The sequence below is a fragment of the Pungitius pungitius genome, chromosome 13 (genome assembly GCF_949316345.1).
Source record: "Pungitius pungitius chromosome 13, fPunPun2.1, whole genome shotgun sequence".
Lineage (NCBI taxonomy): Eukaryota > Metazoa > Chordata > Actinopteri > Perciformes > Gasterosteidae > Pungitius > Pungitius pungitius.
The window spans coordinates 14,800,428-14,821,419 of record NC_084912.1 but is presented as its reverse complement, the minus strand read 5'-3'; the positions used below and the strand labels follow the sequence as shown (position 1 = coordinate 14,821,419).

Genomic DNA, 20,992 nt, shown 5'->3' with positions numbered 1-20,992 from the left:
TCTCTCTCTCTCATTCCACCCGCCCCTCGTTGTGTCTCCGCTCAAATGACTCAGTTATGAAAGTGGCCGAGAGGAGAGAAGGACGCTTTTCCTCTATTTGGAGCGGCAGTGCGCAAATGTGCGCTCCGTGGTTCGGCAGCATCGGCACCATCCTCCTCCTCCTGCTCCTCCTGCGCTCCTCCTGAGATCAACCCGGACCCAAGAGGCGCAACGAGACCCTCACCGAACCCCCCCGTGCGAGGTAACCACATTTTCTTTCTCACACTTTGTGTGAAACACGCAGCTGCTCCCACGCGCGTCCACGCAACACTTGATTCCCCCTCGTGCGTCTTGACAAAAGGGTGTTTTCTGCTTTTGAATTGATGGACTATCGCAGATAAAGCCAGTGTCGCCTCGCAGCGAGCAGTCTCAGGAATTGTACAATATGCTGAACTTGTTTTTTCCCTGCAGATCACATTTAGATCCTCAGCAATAGACCATTGATTCAGCCAATTCAAATCCTCCATTCCGAAGAATTGAATTGAATTACAGCTTTATAAGCTCCTGAGAGAGTCATCTTCACTAGATCCTTTGCCATGCAAAATCAACTTCACATGGATTAAAAGTTCGGTCAGGAATAGAATAAGTTTGTGCGTTTAAATTAGATTCAAACAACATCCAAGCGACAACAGACACAAGTTCCACCTGGAGACTGGTAAGCAAAAGGTGCCACGCTGTTTCTTGATAAATAAGTCAGAGGGCAGACAAACACAGCGAATGGTAATTTCCACATCCCTGCTGTTGGGCAAATGTATGGTCTTGACGATGTGATGCCCCCCTCAGCTTCACACCGCCTGTATCTGCTGTCAGACCTGTCTGGTTAAATTCTAGCACCAATGTCACAGCATGCAAATATCCACAGGCCATGCAACTCACCTTTAATTATGAGCATGTGGGTGTTGGCTTGTGTGAGCTGCTGCCTCTAGCTGCAGCACGTCTACAAAGCACTGAACAAATACGTAGGAGAAATGTGTCTCTGGCCCGTGTTTGTAATTACCAGTCACCAAACCTTACCCAAAGCTCGCAGAGAGCTGATGCCGCATGGTCCCTTCGATCGATTCAGTGTCATAAAGCAAGCTGAGGAAAGAGCTAATGTAACACCGCTGTGTGTCAGATGTGTGTGCATGAAGATACCTTACATAGTGGATTTTGATGTGTGGCTTTGGGGATCATCCGAACCCCCCCTAAACGCAGTTGCCCAAACCCTCCACCCACATCCGACTGAAGATTCTTCCCCCTTGGGTGTTGAGGTTCTCTGATGAAATTCAAATGAAACACGCCGTTTCTCAGCATTAGCCTCGTCCCATCTTTCAAAGTGGGCTTTAATTAGCCGGTATTTAAAAAAGGATCCATCTTTTTGCAGTCTTTAGTCACAAGAGCAGTGATGTACATTTTGGGTATGTGGTACTGTACCACTTTTACTGGGGTCAAACACGGAAAGTCATAATTTACTAGATATCAAATGTCTTCAAAATGAAAGGTCTGTGTGAAACAAATTATTAAGCTCAGATTATTTGTCCAATTAAGAGTGTGTCTTGTTTGGCAAAATAATGAATGTAACCGAAAGGCAACTGACAGTGAAATTGCTCAGAAAAGTAGGCGACAGCCTAAGAGACAACAAAGGGTCAACATGAAAGCGGGTTCTCTCGTTATTTTCATCCTCCAACAGTCACCATGAATCGGTCCGCTGTTCGTGGGTAGCTGAACCGGGACGGATGTTTGGTTCATTGTCCCCTGTCCTGGAACCAAATGTGTGAGCGACGGCGAAGCTGCGCACGAGGCAGGCGGCTGGACGGGGGACGTCCTCAAAGTGTTTGTGAGGCCGGGTGTAAAGACGACGGTGATCCGGCGAGGTGTTGTGATTACTACGTACACAAAGAAAGGCCCAAGGTGTGTCGGCGATTTATGACCAGACAAATGAACCCGGGCAGTGGATGTTACAGCCCGATGTCAGGAGGGTTTCATGGGGGAAGGAAGGAAGGAAGGAAGGAAGGAAGGAAGGAAGGAAGGAAGGAAGGAAGGAAGGAAGGAAGGAAGGAGGCAGACGAGGTGCAGAGGAGTGGGGGGTAAAATTTCCTGCTGTTAATATGTTTTGTTGGAGGGAGTTCATCCAACTGGCTCCACTTGTGAAAAGAGGGGGTGGGAGGAGAAGAACAACAAGACAAAAGTGTGTTTTCTTTTTCCGTAAGCTTTGCCGATGATAAGCCAGAGGAAGCTCGTGGAGAGAATGGACTTGGTGAGGTTATGTTTTTGAATCACAAAATAGCAGCTAATAGCTGAAGAATGCAGGACTATTTATCAAAATGCAAATGAATGTCAACAAATTGACTTTTCCTTGTGGTTGTGGGTTGGTTTATTGTCCCTTAGAGATAAAAGAGCGGAGGCTCTCTGCTGTAAAAAAGCGATCATTGCTATCTCAACGCCTTCCTTTCTCGAGTCAATTCCAACTAAAATTAAAATGTAGTTCTGCCAAGAAGAGTAAATATCTTTGTTTGTTTTGAATAAAATGCTTATGTGGTCCAAATTACTATAACTGAAAAGAAAAAAGGCCGATCTGTGTCGTACAGTGATAGCCTCCATCATATTTATGTATCCTGGGGTTGCTGGTTTTTGGTTGGTGCTGTAATCTGATTGATGCCATATCTGTGTGAATGGGCCCTAACCCGTAGTTTGTAATATCGCAGTAATTAAACACTGGCAGTTAACCAACTACAGATCATTGCAGACTGTCGAAAGTCTGGTTGTTTATCATATTCAGAGTTTCATAAATAAGCCGATGCCAACTAGCGTTGTTGCTTTGATTGACGTGAGAAGGATGCAGCTTTGAGTGTTTGTGGCGCTGCCAACGACCGCAGGTGTTAAAATTGTGTGAAGTTGTGTGATGTTGCCCGCTTACACTTTGGAAGTGAGACACAAACTTAACGACTCCATGAGTCTTCCCAAAGGTTTTAAACGGACAATGATACTTCACCTTACTCTTCCCACTGGGGTTGGCCGATATGTAGAAATTTCCAACTTGTCGCCATCAACTCAACAACAAGTATTTGCCAATCCGTTTAAAGAAAAATAAACCTTTAATCTAAAAATGTAGATGTGAAAATGTGCTGGCTCCAAAGGCGTCTCTCCGCCGCTGCTGGCCCGCTGAGCATTTTGCGAGGAGACATTTGCCAAAAGCCAATAAATATTCATCCGCTCGCCAAATCCTGCTTCTCGCTTTGTGTTGTAATAGCTGAACAAAGTTGTATCTTAACTTCTCTAGTACGTTATGTAAGGTTGAAGAGCGGCAAACAATCGGCGCCAAAAAAAATAAATCAATGAAAGATAAGCTCGGGAGTTTCAGAAATTAGCACAGAAATATACAAATATTTGCATATATGTCTGCTTATGACAAAATGTTGTTTCGTCATGTATGACATGGTAAATATAGTTGATCTAACTCCAAAATGTCATTTTCCCATTAATACCCATGCAAAGTTTCCAACTATTCTGGGAATTTTGTCCAATGTCCAGATATTTGTTTCTAAAAGTGATTATGCAGCAATATCATTACAGTATGTACACCTTACAACGCAAGTTTCTCCAGTTCACCTTTAGCAAATGTTCTCCTGTTACAGTCGAGCAGTGCTGCTGATTGAGGAACAGTTTGAAAGACTGGGTTTCTCCCGTTACCATAGTGACTATGTGTACCAGAACAAGGTATCATCATTTCCGGGCGAACCTTGTTAAATAGAAGCAGTCAGCTGTCATGCGTGCGATGGCTGACTTTGATCCGAGCTGGCGGTGGCTCGGCCCGAGCAGGATGAGCGCGTGCGTTCCAAGCCGAGCCGATTTCTCACCTCTGCTGGCTTTTTGATTTTGGATATTTACAGTGCTGTGATTAGGTCACCCTGGGTACAATCACTCATCCTGCATTATGATGGTAATGCCATACTCAGGCTGTGGAGCTGACTGGATCTCCTCTCATCCTCCCCTGCAGACCGCTTTCTGAACCCACCCGCTTTATCTGCCTTGTGGGGGGAAATTGGAGGATTAGCGACAACCTCATGCTTATTCCCCGACGTATCTCCCGGGCCTCAAAATCCTGTTGAAGCCATTGTTGTTTTAAGTAGCTTGGCAATCGAGCATGGGAGCAAGCTCTAATTCTCCCATGTCTTTGGAGATGTTGGCATTTTGCAGCCCCCCTCCCCCCCCTTCCCCACCTCCTGCGATTCATGCTTCAGAGAGGGGCCACGAAGCTGCCAGGACCTCTTCACTCCCATCCTTGGTTCATACATAATAGATTGGTCACTGTAACTTACAGTACAGGGGAATAACCAGGCTAATGTCCACATTTGCATATTTGTGCCGAATTCCATAATTCACGAGTGTGCGGCAGGCAGCGCTCGGCGGTGCAAACGAGCCGCCTCGGCCCCCGTATGCCGCGTGCCACGTTTCCGTGAGCCGATCCCCACCGTGCGCACCGACGACACCGTATTAAAAAGCAGCAGCGTTGGAGCAGCCAACCTCGGGAGCTGCGTCTTCATCATCAAAAGAGTCGGAAGTCATCCCTTGGGAAAGCCTTATTAGAGGAAGGCAGAATCAGATGACTGAATCCCACAACAGGCTCCACTCTGCTTAATTTACCGCCGTTCGAAATAATAGGGACAGGGTGGGAGGAGCGGGTGTGAAAGGAGACAGCGGGGGGGCGTGGGGGGGGGCGACACCTTCCAGTGAACACATTTCATGGGCCCTTTTTTCATCAAGAGGTTCAAGAAAGCCTGACGCAGCCGTCAGAGTCGGGCGTGAGGAAGTAGATTCATCATTCCAACTTGACAAGGGGCCAAGTTATTTATTCATTACCTTTGTTTTCCTCCTGCCTCACATGAGCAGGCGGCAAGTCAGCCACATCCCTCATTACTGTGTGTCGTGCATCCATATGTTTTTTAGATCACACCCACGTCTTGTCATATTTGTAAGCCTAACGGTGTCTCTCTCTTGGAGGAATCGTGACCCCGTCATGTGGTGTGAGATTTGTTTTCATTCGGGTGTCTCTGCTCCGCCATATGTATGAATTTATTTCGTGTGAGTCTATGTTTTTTTAATTTTTGCAACTAACAGATTTCAGCTGCTTTCTGTTTGTGAAATATTTAAATGTGTTCCTCATTTGTGATGGCCCGAGAGCAGAATATCTAAGTGACATTTTAATGAAACGAGTTCACTGGAACAAGACCTTTTCTCATTTGCGTGGAGGCTGTACGATAATCAGGGATAATAAAGGCCCACTTTATGAATTTTCTGCATATTGAAAGACCTCAGATCAACTGCAGGATTTTCATTAAAAAAAAGATCAAGTGTTTGTCAGTCTTTAGAAGAGAACCACAGGTAGAGTAGCTTAATTCAGGTTTACTCCGAGGAGCCATCTCTGCTTTGTCTGCTCGCCTTTCTCTTTGCACATCACTGCTGGTTATGTTAAATGAGCAGATGAATACTCACGTGAACAAAATGTCAAGCATTGGGCGGCCCTCCTGGCTCCCGCTCTTGCATCCACCGGAAGCAACGTTTGACATTTCTTCTAAAAGGCAAAGATCTGGGTTTGTCTAAATATGAAAGTGGATCTTTTCAGACGTTTATTAAGGTTTATTGTGGGACGGTCACGCACCTAACAAAAGCAGCGCAGAGAATCTGCTCTCCAATGTTTGACCTCAGTGCCCTTCAGACGAGGACTGTTCACACACAAATAAGCTTTTGTTCATGTGAAAATCTGATTAGTAAAAGTTCCAAGAGGTCTTTCACAAATAGATATGCCTTCTACAGCAAGTAAGCATTTCACACTCTCACACTCACACGGGTAGGTGCCGGGCACAGAGTGGTCTCCAGAGACGGCTATCTGACCAGTGTTAAGGATGTCTCAGTCGTGCCTGCTGCAGAAGGGTTTAGCAGCTATCTCTCTCTGGGCCGTGCAGGGAGCTGTCCACGGTGCTGAATGAGACTGTTCATCTTGGTTTGTGGGAGGGAGATCGCCCGGGCGAGAGCCGCTCTCTTTTCCCATCTCAGGCTAATGCAACTCATCCAGGAGTAGGAATTGATCTTTGAAATATGCTGTTTGGCGGTCTCAGCTGCTTTCCTATTCATTTTGTGGGTGGGAGGTAGCTGACACAACAATCTGTTCAACTGTATCTACGTTAACACTTGTAATCGATAACATTAACTGAGTTCATGTTATACAAGGATTGTGTTGAAATAAAACTCACAGGACCTGCGTTGCCAAATCAGGGCCATAAAGCAATGGCCCCTTTTCCACTTTCTATCAAGCATTACTCATTTAATCCTTAAACTTGATCCGGATAACCCCATTTCACGTCGTATCCCCTTTAAAAAGAGTATATCGTAATGTATCTCTCCCAGGTGCTGCACTAAAGAGAGAATAAAATGCGACAAATCCCTCCACTCATTTCCACAAACTCGATGACCCCCTGTTTTAATGTCTTATTTTTATAAAGTCATTTAACAGACATCCATAGTTACATAAAGTGAACAGAAATAATACAGCGTGATGCAGAACTGAAACTCTACAAACACCACCAGTAGTAGTATATGGTTGTACATTGATGACATGATTATCTTAAAAGTCTGAAGATTAAATAAAGATTATTGTTAGCTTGAGCTGTAAAAAGACATTCACTATGGGCCAGCTAAACAGAGTTGATCTTAATTGGGGAAACATGATTCCCCGTAAGTGAGCTGTCTGTCACAGTGTAGTATTATTAACTGACTATTGTCTTGTATCGGTTAATAAAACCATAATTTAAATCTCTCCCACATATTGGGGACATTGGAACAGATTTTGATTCCTGCAGGTTTTTTTTAGATTTGTTTATTGCAGCATATTTGTTTTCTCACTCTTATCCTGTAATTACATAGATAATTGTGTTGTTTCCACAAATCTACAAAACGAGTCTAGCAGATGTTCAGCATCTTTAACATTGGGTTTTGGCCAGTTGATAACTAGTAATAACTTGGCTGTAAAAGGAAAAAGATTACTGTTTTACTGGCCTTTATTTTAATTTAAAAACAGCAACTAATTGGGATTCATTCAATTGGGATTTGGCAGTAAATAATATGCAGCTTCCAACTGTTTGGAATTGTAAAAAAAACGAAAAGGTATTTCTCTAGATGTACTTGAATTAAAAGAAGATGATTCATTAGCGCTTTGTTAAAATCTCTGCTCCAGCGTTGATACAGTAAATAAAACACATTTGCGTGTCTCTGTGTCTGGAGACACTGTTGAGGTTAACAGTTTTCACCCTAACAACACGCATGATTGCACTCTGGGTGGGCTGCAGTCCTTCAATCCCACATTGCTGCAGTGGTCTTTGCAGGTACGCTTGGCTGAGATCTGCACTCTCCTGAGTGCACCTGGTTGGAGACATTTTTGCATGCATTTTGAGTGACACACAGGGAGGGCTTTTTAGATCCTATCCTTATATTTGATACGATTTTTTGGTCCGTTTTAAGAGCGATTGTGTGTCCCAGTTAACAGGATGACTCGGCCCAGTAAAACTCACTCACCTTCAGAATGAGTTTTCATCACACACACGTTACATCACTCCCCTTAATAAACTGCAGCAGGATTACAAGCTGTGGGCTGGGATGTGCTCCAGAGGTATGGAGCGGGGTGGGGATTAGGCCGTAGAGGCATTTGATGGTAGCTTCCAAGCTTTAAAGAATAAAGAACACTACACCATCCTCATTTCACCAGTATATGTGAGAGCTCAGTAGGTTAGTAGTGGAGGTTAGTTCAGGTATCCTGGATTACAGCTTTCATGGAAAGTTAATGAGTAAGAGTAATAAACAAAAGCTCATATTCTTGTAATACATTTAGTGCTGAAACAATTAGTTGATTAATTGATTAGTTGAAAGGCATAAAAAATATTCAGCCAACATTTTGATTGCAGTCTATGAGAAAGAAACAATAGACTGTGTGAGTCGTTGAAGTCATTTTCAATCAAAAATGACAAAAGTTCACTGGTTGCAGCTTCTGAGAATTTGATATTGTCTGTCCTTCCATGGCTAATGTATTTTTAAAGCACATTCCAGCAACAAGGAAATTCAAAGCAATTTCCATTAAACATCAGAAAATCGAGGCATGAAGGGACATTTAAATACATTTATTTAAATGTCAATGCAGCCATGACAAATCCAAGAAAAAAGAAAATAAAAACAAGCTTGAGATAAATAGGGAAAATAATAGAAGAATAAAAGCTACAATGTAAGACACGATTAAAAAAAAGTCTTACGTAAATCTTATGTATGAAGCATGTAAGCAAATGTGCTTCCCCTTTTTTTAATAGATATATTACAGTAGTAGTAAGTAGACAGATTTAATCCCTTGAATGATAATACATGTAATATTCTTCAGAAGCAGCTTCGACAGGCATTTTTTACTATATCCTCAAATTCAATACTACATAAATAGCATTCATATCACCTAAATATGGATATTTTATGACAATAAAAGATTCAAAATATTTTTTAGACTTAGTCTTCCCCACCATTTGCAAAGGATGACAAGTTGGAGATGTACAGTAGTTAGTAGTAGTAGTAGTAGTAGTAGTAGTAGTAGTAGTAGTTATACCTACACTCTGTGTTTCATTTTTTTTCAGAGAGCACATTGAATAGAATCCCACTTGTGTTTGTGCAGTTTGGGAAGCCGTATAACTATGCGTTGATGATTTTAGAGAGAAGCAGATGCAGGTGCATCGGCTTGTGATTTAATGCAGGGAGCACTCCGCATGGGAACAACTCATTGCCCAGCAAATTAAATCCTTACCTCCCCAGTCGTAGTTAAATACAGAGAAATGACTCATTTATTGTGTGATTGCTCCCTAATACAGCCGTCTAAACAATGTCAACCACTTGTTCCCACAAGTCTACTCTCCCTTCTTGCAAGATAAGTCTCTTGCTTGTCAGGATAACGCAACGTTTTATTAAAAGATGCTACAAACGCGAAAGAATTCATCTGCTCGTATTCATCTTCTCATATTCATTATGAGATGGCTCTCAAGTCTGAAGAACCATCTTCATTATTTGCCTGAGCACCAGGCGGGAAAACGTCGCCTCATTTGCTTTGCAAGGCTCAATTTTCCCTCGGCGATAATGCGGCTCCTCTCTTTTTGTGGCTCGGGGTAAAGAAAAGTAAGCCATTTTCAATATGCACCCAGGATTACAAAGGTTAATCGTCAATTTAAAGCTAATCTTTGTTAAATACCAATAGCGTGTGCTCCAGACAGATATAATCAGGCAAACCCCAAAACAATCCTCCATCTAAATGAAGTGAGAGATGGTTAATCTTGGCTTTACAGCAGGGTTGATTAGTGAGGAAGGGGGGCGGGGGGGGGGGGGGGGGGGGCACCACACTTGTTGACTAACGCTCTGCTGTTGTGCACTTAGACATCAGGAACTGTACCGCTTGCTACATTTTTAACCAAAACTGTTCCTCCGGTACAGTGTGCTCGGCCCCGACTTGCTTCAGCTTTGAGGAGTCCGGTTTGAGGAATCGGTTCTGTTGCTTATAAAACTATTGGCAATAAAATTAAGAACACTATTGTTGACTATTCAAATAATCTCAGAACAAAACAATGCATTTCCTATTATCCTAAGCCTCTAAGTCTTATTTTATTTCATTTACCATGATGGGAAATAGCATCTCCCCGCCTTAATGGCCGAGGCAGTAATTCCGCTGACAGGGTACACCATTAATAAGCTTGTGAGACAATCAATAACCTGAATTCATTTTCCAAAAGACTCCCTCTCTTTGAGACAAACACATTCCCACCTAACCAAACAAGCCCATGTGTTAAAAGGCTCTTTATCATTGGAACTGCTGCAAGAAGAAACCAGGGCTGGTTTAGTCGCATCATCACTATAAGACGGGACAATGCAGCGGGCCAACGAGCAATCCCACAGATCCTTTTTGGATGCTTATTTTTATTCCCCCATTAGGCCTCTGATGCTGGGTCCACAAACCTCTCTAATTAAGAATTCGTCTTTAGCAAATCCACCCATAAACTGGCCCCTCGCTGCACAACGTGGGGTGATAAAAGGAGTTATTGGGCCTGAGACCTCCTTTGCCTCTTATCTCCCATAAACACTTTGGTTGTTTTTTACGTGGCTGGGAGGCAGCCGAACGAGCAATAAGCCGAAGGGGAATAACGGGAGAGACTGATGACTTATTCATGGAGTACGACGCAACATGAGGACACAGATGAAATTGACAGGGAGAAGCCCTACGAATACGAGTTGTTTGGTGCTTCTGATGAGACTAGTGTTGCGCTTGAAGTTGATTTGACTTCGGGTTTCATTCACAGCCTTTTTTAAGGATTAAAAGCAGTGCTTGTTCTCTTTTTTTCCGGGGGTCGGGGGGGATGAAATGATGCGGCATTAGCCTCACCGGAGCTCTATCATCTCGGGTTCACACCGGCAGAGAAGAAGCTCCGCTCTGCTATGAAAGTCACCCTTCCGAAGTGACATGATGTTTTATTCCCTCTATCTTTTTAACCTGATTCTGTCACGTCTACAGAACTGCATTTGCGAGCATATTGTCATAAAGTCGCAGACAGGTATATTTAAATGAGCCTGAATTCGCAGCATGCGTCTCGCCTACAACTCAGTTTGTCTTTTTTCTTTCCTGTTCGTTGAATTCCGTTAAAGTCAGGAAAATTCAATGCACATTCAATGCATGCAAGGGTTTTTTTTTTTTTTATATTTTAACCCTATTTCAGTTTTGTGCATGCTCCAGTGATTTAAATCCTACGTCTGCCATACAGGCGGAACACAAGAAGTGAAGTACAATGCAAACAATGGCAGGACGGAGCTCCGCTGCCCTTTGTCTTCGCCTGATCGGACCTCTGAAGCTCTCGCCGCCAGAGAGGCAGAGACTCGCCACCAGGAAATGGAGCCCGAGATTGTTGTTAGAGATAAACTCGTCTAGTTTACCCTGTAACACTAAATATCAAGGTCACTTAAAGTTAGAGACGGAGGACGTTATTGCTTCAAAGGTGCTGGTCCCAACATAAGAGTAGTTCTTTTGAATATAGTAATAGTTTGAATATATAGTATATATTTGCAGAGCTGAAACACATCGTCGCTTAAATCATTGATCACCACTTGGAAATAGTTTGAGCATTGGCCAATGATTTTAAGCTGCTTAATTCAGAGGAAATGGTTAATGAATTACTCCGGGCTGCTTATAATGATGCACTCAACCTGATTCGGGCTGTTGGTTGGACAAAAAAAGACCTTTGAACAAAGCAACATAAAGAGTGAAGCCACTGCTAAAGTCAAATCTGCATTCTTTCTAAAGGCCACTAATCTGGTCTCAAAATTATGTTTTTACAGAAGTTTATAAGAAAATGACTACTCGCTTTTAATTTCCCCGCTGCAGAACTAATGGAGGATTATCTTTTCTTATCTTATTCTGTGGTTTCGATCGCTAGTTTCAAGTTCATTTAGTCATTTATGACTCCAGTTACTTATTCACGAGGACCACATCCCTAAATAAATCAAAGGAAAAAATGTAGCATAACATGAAAGGAAAAAAACCCTAACTGAGCTGTAAATATGTGTTGTGCCACTTTGAGTTTTAAATTTCACCCTGCCTACCAGTATGAACCCAAATGTTATGCGTTGTGTCACTGCATCCAAGGAAAACCGTTTGTTGTTATTGGTGTGAAATCATGAGCACATTCATACATGAAACGCAGCTTTTGTATATATTATACTTCTGAAATGGATTCTATGCATGTAGCAGTACCTACGGCCCACGGGATGGCCTTCTGACGCCTTGCAGTCGGTCCACAGTCAGGTGCTGATCCGGTTTCAAGTGTCCAGTGTCGTTTACAGTCTTTAATGCGTCCTCATGATGTCATTGTGTTTCACTCACGAGCTGCAGTGGAATATAAGCGCCATCATTTTGCACTAAAATGCTCACCTTGGTAGGAACAAAAGGAATGATTGTTTTCACAGACAGACGTACCCAACACAGTTAATTAAACGGGCTTAGAGGCGACTGAAGCCGCCTCGACCTGCTCATCCCGATCCCTCGGATCACGTTACGATCGATGATCCGCCACGTGAGGCGAAGACTTGAATTACTTATTCCAGGCCAAGGTCATCATGACCCTTGCAGACGGATTTCTGCCCTGCGTTTCTCACCTACAGACGCTCTGTCATTCGCCCGGAGTGCACCAACAAGCCAAGCTGACCCGGTGCTGAGCACGTTCTGAAGACCTGGGGTCAGTTCATATCTGCCCGCTGACTTCTTCCCGACGAGATCGCGGCGCCTCTCCCTGGCGCTCACTGTGCTATCCGTCCGGGCCCCGCCATCCCTCTCGTGTGTGCTGCAACAACCAGGGCCGCCACGTCTCAAACGAACCACGCTGCACGCACAGCACGCACACACACTCTCTCCGCCGCGGGAGGCGGCTTTAAGTTGAGTGCATTATTATCAGCTGGCGGGCCACAGGCCGATGTTGAATCGCTTCAGCGCTTGGCAGCCAACAGCACATCACAGAAGGTCCAGACACTAGAGCTCAAGTCCTGCCGTGCTGAACACATATTTGAGATGGCAGGAAAAAACTCTGGCGGCTCTGCGCTCCACGTGGAGTGAAACTGCACACACCAGCTGAAGTGTCGGGGAGGAAACATGAGGGAATCTTAGTAAAACAGACTACGTGGACCTTTAGTTAGTATGTGTTGCATGCTCTGCGGTGGAGCTCACATTTCACAGTGTAGGATTCGAGACTCGGCTAAGGTGGGATGACACTCAAAGTATTACAAAGTGCTGTTTATTTTGCAAGATTAATGCGGTTTAATAAACTGCACTACAAGATCGTAAAACTCTTAAATCATTACGCATTTTTCTTTGCGTTACTCATTGTGGCTGTGATGTGTTTGTCAGCACCCAGCAGGCCTTCACACAGTTTCTTTCCCATTAAACTATTCATCAGATAGGCCTCATCAAAGATTAAGAGCATCCTCACGGTTCATTACAAGATGCCCTGCTTTTTATTTGATGAAGTAATTCCTCCATAATGCATGGGCATATTGCACTTTTTGCAGGATGCCTGGGAGACTGGAGAGCGCCACCGGCTTACACCCCAGAAAAGGGGTTAAGGTCGGCGCGCTTGTTTTGATTAAGTCAGCATTTCGGGGGGGGGCGGGGGCTCCCCCTGCGTCGAACCGCAGAGCAATTACTTTACATGGAGAAGATCAGGCTCATCGTGAGAACAAGGGAGAGGCTCGATGGGGCGGGCATGACGAGAATTACAGTAGCATTAAATTGGTGGAGCAGAAATTAGCTTCGTCTCAGCGCCTGTGATGAGGAGGCCCCTGCAGGTCGGAGATCTCGGCGATGCGAAAAGCCCGGGTGCTTCATCAGAAGTGGCACGCCGAATGAGAATCACGCAGGCCGCACTCAGATTGAATTCCTCCTCACGGGTCCTTGTTGCTTCTGACCAAACGGCGAACACCTGGGATCGGATGTCTACGCTCATCCAAGGGTGATGGGCAAGTCGGACGCTTTTTTCTCCGTGGAAATGCCTCCGTCTGAATCTGAATCAGCTGATGCTTGAAATAAATCCCAGGGCATTGACACGTTTCAAAGTTCGACTGGAGGGAGCCAAGGCTGCAGGGACAGTGAAACAAGAAAGAAAGGGCAAAAAGAACGCTTGGATTTTGTTTTTGTTTTTGTCTTTGTAAGCATGAACATGTATTTTTCTGCAAAGCCTTCACCACAAGTTGGGTGGCTCATCTTCCACTTGTGCACAGATGGCAGTGGGCAGAAGGATTGGTAATTGATAGAGACCGTGTTTCACACTGAACCGCTCTTCTGCAGGGGAAAAGACAGTTGAAAAACAGCGCTATGCCGTTAAAGTTTAACTATTTAACTAAGTATAGAAGATCACAGATAAAATACTGTAATTAGTGCCATGGGCTACAAGCGTCTGGGCGTACTAGCAAATGACAGATTACAGAATGTGTAATGAATGCTTCTGCTGACAGGTGGGTGTGGATTAGGTCGTTGTGTTACTCATTTGCGCCAAAAATAGCCAACTATTGCTCTCCATTTGTGCTGTAGTGTTTTTCCTTTTTTTCTCTCAAATTAAGGAAATGTTGGTTCTCCATCTTTGTTTGGAATGCTGCTGTGGTCCCATTTTGAACCGTCTATTCCACTGTTAAATTACACCTGTCCTAATTATGGCACTGTGGACTTCTCAAGGTCAAAGGACTAATGCAGGCTCCCAATAATAATAATTTATAATGAGTCTTATGAGCTGCGAAAGGACCCAAAATGTATCAAATTTCTTTAGTTGTTGGGGTCTCCCCCAAAAAGTTTCTGAAGCACAGATTTAGACATATACTGTTTTAAAATAAATTCACTCAGCGTTTTGCTAAAATGAATTTCAATATTTCTGGGCAATGCGACAAGGAAGTCATGTAGAGGGACTTACTGAGCAGTTTTGATCATGTGGAGCAGCCTCTGCCATGAGTGAGTATCGACTATTCAAATACACCCAGTAAAGTTTGTAAAGTTTTTACATCTTGAGGAAAAGATACATTGATTGGAAATAGATGATTATGCTATAACATTGATGCTACATTTTAGAGAAACTTCTCCACCAGGTGGCCCCACAGGAGAGTGCTACTGGGCCACGGCTTCCAGGGCGTTTGCACAGTTAATGCCGTCTGATACATCTCTCCCTTCATGGGCTACTCTTTTGGTGCGTTTTTCCTACAAAACCCCAAATGCTTGTCCTCTTTTACTTATTAGAGCCTTTTCGGAATAGCGTTCCGTCTTCGCAGGGACCTCTGAGAGGGTTTTAGTTGTCATTTGGGTTTCAAACCACAGATGTGCTGGTAGTGCAGTAGGAAAGTTGCCTGAAAATAACCTCATCATTTACTTCTCGTTTCTCAAGGCAAGAACAAAATGCAGTCTTCTGGCTGGACGGGCTTTGTTGGACCCCTCAAGCTTTGCAGCTTTTAAATGTTCAAAATATATTTGGAGACATTAACAATTTGCAGCGCATAATTTAGATATTTAGATATCAGTCTGTAATGTAAAACAGCAAATGGGGTAAAATAATGAAGTGATGGTAGCTTGGACGGATATGGGTGCAAGCTGTTGCAGGAATGGTCATTTTATATGATGTTGATGGTGGTGCTATGCCAGTCTTCTAAAATGCCACCAATTGTAGTCTCCTGCAGCTTCAACACATCTCTCCCTCTCTCTGGCTTTTTCTATCCGGAGAAAGTTGACACGTCTTTAATCACAATCCACCGAATGGGTTAAACAAGCAACCGAGGGCAACTCTGAGCATCACTCACTGACCGGCCTCGTGATTGAAAGTGGCAACTCTCTCTTACCTATTTAGCAGCAATGTAAAAGATTGGGACATCTCACTCAGTATTCCTTCACATCAAGCAAGCTTGGTGGGACGATTGAAATGCTCAGCGGTGCTCAAGGTGTCCCTTTAAAACCCATTGCATGCTGATTTCCTGTGTTTTGAATGGTTGGGAGTTCTAGCTTGTACTGGTTTGATTGCGGAGCTCAGCCCGGAAAGTAGACATGTGATTAGAGTTTGCATGAGACTTATCAACGTAAAGGTCAAGAGGAGAAGAAAAGATCACCTCCATCTTGGCCAAGTATTTCGCTTCTGTAACAGAAATGATTAAACTGTGCCAGGATTCCCACTGTGAACCAAAATGTATCCTTAATTTAATACCTGTCCTGCATGTGGGAGTGCAGCTTCACAGTAACAGTTGGATGTGTGTGGGTGGGTAATACATTGTACGTGTTTGGGTTTTTTTGAGGGCCTGTTGGAAAAGAAGAAGGAGCAAAGGGGAGAGTGCATAAAAAAGAAAGACAGTGTGATACTGAGTGTGCAACTGTGTCCCGAGTGATAGTATTTTTTGGGAAGGGTCACTGTATCTTACAAGGGATCATCTAACAATATTGTGAGCCAGTGAAACAGAGATTTTGTAGGCAGAGGTACTGAGAACACAAAAGGGAAAAACAGAAGAAAGGGAGGTTTGTATAGGTGCTTTTTCAGAATAGCGTTTTTGTAGTAATAGTAGGTTATTTTGTCTTCTATTGTAGCTGCATTTGTGCACGAGGGATATTACTTACTTATACTTTTTACTTTCTCAGTTAAAATTGACCCGTTCAATGGCCAACCTTTGTAATCAAGCTTTATTGCAGTCGTAACGATTTCGTACTAACGTGTCGCCCCATTAGGGGAAGATAACGCTGCCCTGTGCCCTTCCTGTCACCGCGGCACTGAATGGTGGGAGGCATCCTGCTGAGTATAAATGGTTTCGCTCTGTACAGGTACAGGTTTGGGCTGATTGTAGTGAGCCCGGTGGAGCCCTCCTCTCGGCCCGGTGCCCAAGCGGTCGACTGCGCCGTCCACTCAGACAGCAGGCAGCACTTTTTGCTCTGCTGAAGGACAAGTGGTTAATAACGGTGGGCAACTGCAGCTCTCGTGTTTGGGGAGGCTTTGTGTCACGGGTTCAAGCAGGAATGTGGTTTAGGTCTGATTTCTTTTTTGTAAGCGATGGGGATTTTGTCTGCGTTGAGGTCCATTTCCATTTCCACTTACTCTTCATCGTGCGTCTGGCAGCAGATCCCGGCCTGCAAGGCAGGGAGACATCTCGAGCATAACAAGGAGCTAATACGCCTGGAAATTCAAAGCGCAATCTAAATTGAATTCACTAACCATTGATTTAATTGACGAAAAAGGGCAAGACCCCATTGCTATCTTTATCAAATTGATCCCCTTTCATTCCCAAAACGAATTCAATTTAAACTGCAAAATACTAAAACGTACCAAGCCGTTCTAAAAGAGATGGTGGGAGTCGACTGTAATCCATGTCGTATTAATTAGTTCATGGAAAGCATGAGGTTATACAACTGTTGTCCTTAGAATACCTGCTGCGATATCTGCTGATACAAATCATTAGACGTGTAAAACGTGTGACGCGCGCAAGCCGTTTTGGACCACGAATTGAAACAAGACAGTTGACACAAGACGCAGACGCAGCACCACGAACCAGCCTTAAGCTGCCGTGTCCCTGGGTGAAAAGCTGGAAAGATACGCATCAAGTGGCGAATAAAGAAATAAGGCCCAGTGGAATGTGAAACAATGGCTCCCTCCAGGTGGTGTTTAGCTGTGGGAGGAGTTGGTGGTGTGGGGGTGGGGGGGGGGGGGGGGGGAATTGGATGAGACAGAAAGCTCGTCTGCCAGCCTGGCTGTTAGCATTGGACTTGGCAGCTCTCTGCCAGGGAAACGCTGACAGGCAGGCGCGGCTGTCACAGCGCATGAGTGGCTCCCTGTGGAACCCTGGTCCCTGCGAGGCAGGTCAGCTCTCCTGAGCGCGCGGCTCACGCGCCCGGCGCCACGCTCAAGCCACGGGATGGGAGTGTGCAGCGGGGGCGTGTGTCACAGGCTTTATATGGTTGAGAGACTCTGAAAGGTGAGACAAAGGCCAATGGTGACATTGTATAAATGTGTAAGACTTTGCTTGTTAAAGGGATTTCTGTGATTGTACTTCTGCAAGGAGAGACATAATAAATAACTCACCTGGAGGCCAGTTCCTTTTTTTCCTTTTTCAGAGATCCTCTTCATATTTCATTCACTTTCTCAATAAAGAGGCTTTTGTACCAAACTGATTGATTCAAAATGATGTTGTTCTTTTAGGATGTTTATTTTGGAACGTATCTTAAATGTTACTGGCATGTTACTTTACCTACTCACTGCTGATTAAGTAAGAAGGAAATGTCGCAGGATGCTATTTCCAAAACAGAACAACATTTTCTGATGAGCTAAATTGGAGAGAAAATGCAACAAAAAGAAGATGAAAAGCCTCTCTGCTGCAATAAAAGCCATGAAATGCAACTTTTCTTCGTCAATTGACCCTTTTCCATTTTCCACCCCATTGGTTTTAAGTACCTACATAAAATCGACAGAAAGCAGTGCAGGAATTGAGCATCACACTGGTTGGGAAGATCTGCCCCCTGCAGGGCCATGATCCCATCTCAGTGTGTTAAAGTGACCTAAAAAAACCCTCATGTTTAGCCGACAATATAAGTGACAAGTAATACGTGTTGCCGTTTGCATCCAGAAGAGCACTCTTCTCTGAGTGTGTGTGGGTGTGTGTTTGTTCCCAGGCAGAGAATATATTTGTTTGTTGAGATCACCTTACTGTGGCCTTTGCTGTGGAAGCTCGATGTTTGCATAGCCCGGCCCTGTTGTTTTGACTAGCATAATGCAAGCAACAGCTCTCTCAGCTTGTTATCCTCGCCGACTTATCTGAAGACTTTTGTTGTTTTAATTAAGTCTGTGACATTTAAAAAAAAAAACTCAGCTTTTCAGCTTGTGGTTTCTTGCATTACAGCGCGGGAACATTTTTACATCTGTTACTTCATTGTTTAAATGAAGGCAAATCATTTGAGAAGAATATATTGTAAATGATATGGGAGGCACAAAATAAAGCAGGCATTATGGTAAAAGGAAAAAAAAGGTCGAAAAGACAAGACGGCTAGTTAGAATCTTCCCATGGATGTGAAGTGCTCATCATCAGCATTATACATCGAATTCAATGCTTTAAATCCTCCTCCTTGCATTTGCTGTATTTCACCGCCCGTCGTATCGATCTTTCTTGACACGTATAGAAAATCAATGTCACCTGGCAGTGAGAACTCATCTGATTCTCTGCAATAAATTTGTCTTTATAAATCTCCAAATGCCTTGATTCCGATGCTCCGGTTGGTATCGATTTGAGTGAGGATTTTGACCCAGTAAAGGAAGAAGGAGCGCCGGCCTTGCATCCGAGCCTGCAGCCGTGCTTGCATATCTCAGACGCCTTTTCTAACGAGCTGCCTGGCTAAATGTTTTTCAGCAGGAAAAATTATACCTCCGATTGAAAGTGACTTTATAGAGTTAGAGGAGAGGATAAGTCGATGGGGAGAGGGAGGATGAAAAGATATTCAAAGAAAGATGAATTGAGATTGATACACTTAGAACAGACAAGGATTGTATTTATGGCTGGATTGCTTTTTCAGGGGAATGAGGAAAGTGCCATTTGAGTATAATACAGACATTCAATCTGCTTTATAAGCCCGGAATCTGAAAACCTTTTCTTCTCTCTTCTGTCTTTGTTCGTCCCGACAGATGTGCTGTGGACTGCAGATGATTTCTCCTCCTCCTGCGGCTCAAATCCAATGGCAGACAAAGACTGCACTTCTCGCTGCTCTTGTTACTATTGAGCTCAGGAAGACGGATCGGGTCCACGGCTAAACCATTGTCTCCTATACTTGCTTCTGTCTTCTGTCCATTCCTCCTACAGTCACCATGGCTTGTTTCCTGGCATCCGCCATTCTCCTGGTTCTCCAGGCAAACGCTGCCCCACCAGAGCTCATCCAGGCAGGATTTGGCCTGACACTGGACCGCATGGATCTTGATCCTGGTCTAGCACTGAACCTCTCTGAAGGTGAACCCTCATCTCCGCCCCCAGGAACGAGTAAGAGAGCCCCACACAGTATCATTATTGGAGTGCGCAAGGGCGGCACAAGAGCGCTGTTGGAGATGCTGGACATTCACCCAGAGGTGGCCGCTGCGGCCACCGAGGTGCACTTCTTTGACTGGGATGAGAACTACGCCAAGGGCTTCGAGTGGTACCGTGAACTGATGCCGTACTCGTACCCGCACCAGATCACAGTGGAGAAAACTCCAGGTTACTTCACATCACCCCTCGCACCTGAACGCATCTGTGCCATGAACTCGTCCATAAAGCTGCTGCTGATCTTGCGGGACCCGGCCGAGCGCGTCATATCAGACTACACCCAGGTGTACTTCAACCGGCTGGAGAACCACAAGCCGGTGCAAGCCATCGAGAACCTGCTCGTGCGCAATGGGGCCCTGAATATCCGGTACAAGGCCATTCAGAGGAGCCTGTACGACGTCCACATGCGCAACTGGCTGCGCCACTTCCCCCTCGAACAGGTGCACATCGTCGATGGGGACGCTCTGATTCGAGACCCGTTGCCAGAGCTTCAGAAGGTGGAGCGCTTCCTCAACTTGCCCCCAAGGATAGTGTCCTCCAACTTCTACTTCAACCAGACCAAAGGGTTCTACTGCATCCGGAGCGATGGCCGAGAGCGCTGCCTGCATGAGTCCAAGGGGCGTCCGCACCCAGCTGTCAACAGCACCGTCCTTCAGCAGCTCCGCTCCTTCCTTCAGGAACACAACCGAACCTTCTTCAGGCTGGTGAAGCGCACCTTCAGCTGGCAATGAGGAACCCAGATCAAACTCAAGGGAGCCCTGTCCTTGTCTCTGATGGGGACAGACCGAGAGGGGGCATAAAGCACTTTACAGAACTGACATCTGAAAGGGCCATTGAAAAGCCACTTAATAACTACTGCTGTGATCTCTGGTTCCAGCACAGCAGTTATATATTGACACGATAAGGCAAACAAAAAAAAAAGAATGAAAAACTGTAACTAGAGGCCTAAGATTAAATGGAAGAATCTCCAAGCTTAATAAGTCATTCTGTCTGTGCTGGAAGCGTTTAAGTGATCAAAATTGCTGTGAAAACACATTTATGGAACTTTTTTCCTTCTTGCTCTCTCTTGTTTGATATTCTTGTTCTTGATAATAAATCGTTCTGCTATCAAATGTACCAGAAAAGTGGCCTCTCCGTTTCATTCTGGAAATAAAAAGCCCCGGAGCCCTTTACCTGTGTTATTTAGAGAGTATACTAAGATGGGCAGTGGCATTAGAATACGTCTTTGATTTGCTGTGGCAGAAGGCAGACATTAATGCAAGGAAATGGGTAGCCTGGAGCGGCGCTTTAGTAAAAAAGGAATCACTAATGGCTTTGGACATTGAAGGTAGCCTTGCGCCTGCAGCTGAATCAG

General features: G+C 44.5%; 1 protein-coding gene across 1 annotated transcript; it reads left to right on the top strand.

The window, feature by feature from the left end:
* Window positions 1-21: 21 nt before the first annotated feature.
* Window positions 22-20,754, top strand: hs3st1l1 (heparan sulfate (glucosamine) 3-O-sulfotransferase 1-like1). The gene is made up of 2 exons (XM_037466333.2): window positions 22-241; window positions 19,248-20,754. The coding sequence occupies exon 2, from the start codon at window positions 19,428-19,430 to the stop codon at window positions 20,367-20,369; it is 942 nt and encodes a 313-aa protein (XP_037322230.2). The 5' UTR covers window positions 22-241; window positions 19,248-19,427; the 3' UTR covers window positions 20,370-20,754.
* The last annotated feature ends 238 nt before the right edge of the window (window positions 20,755-20,992 follow it).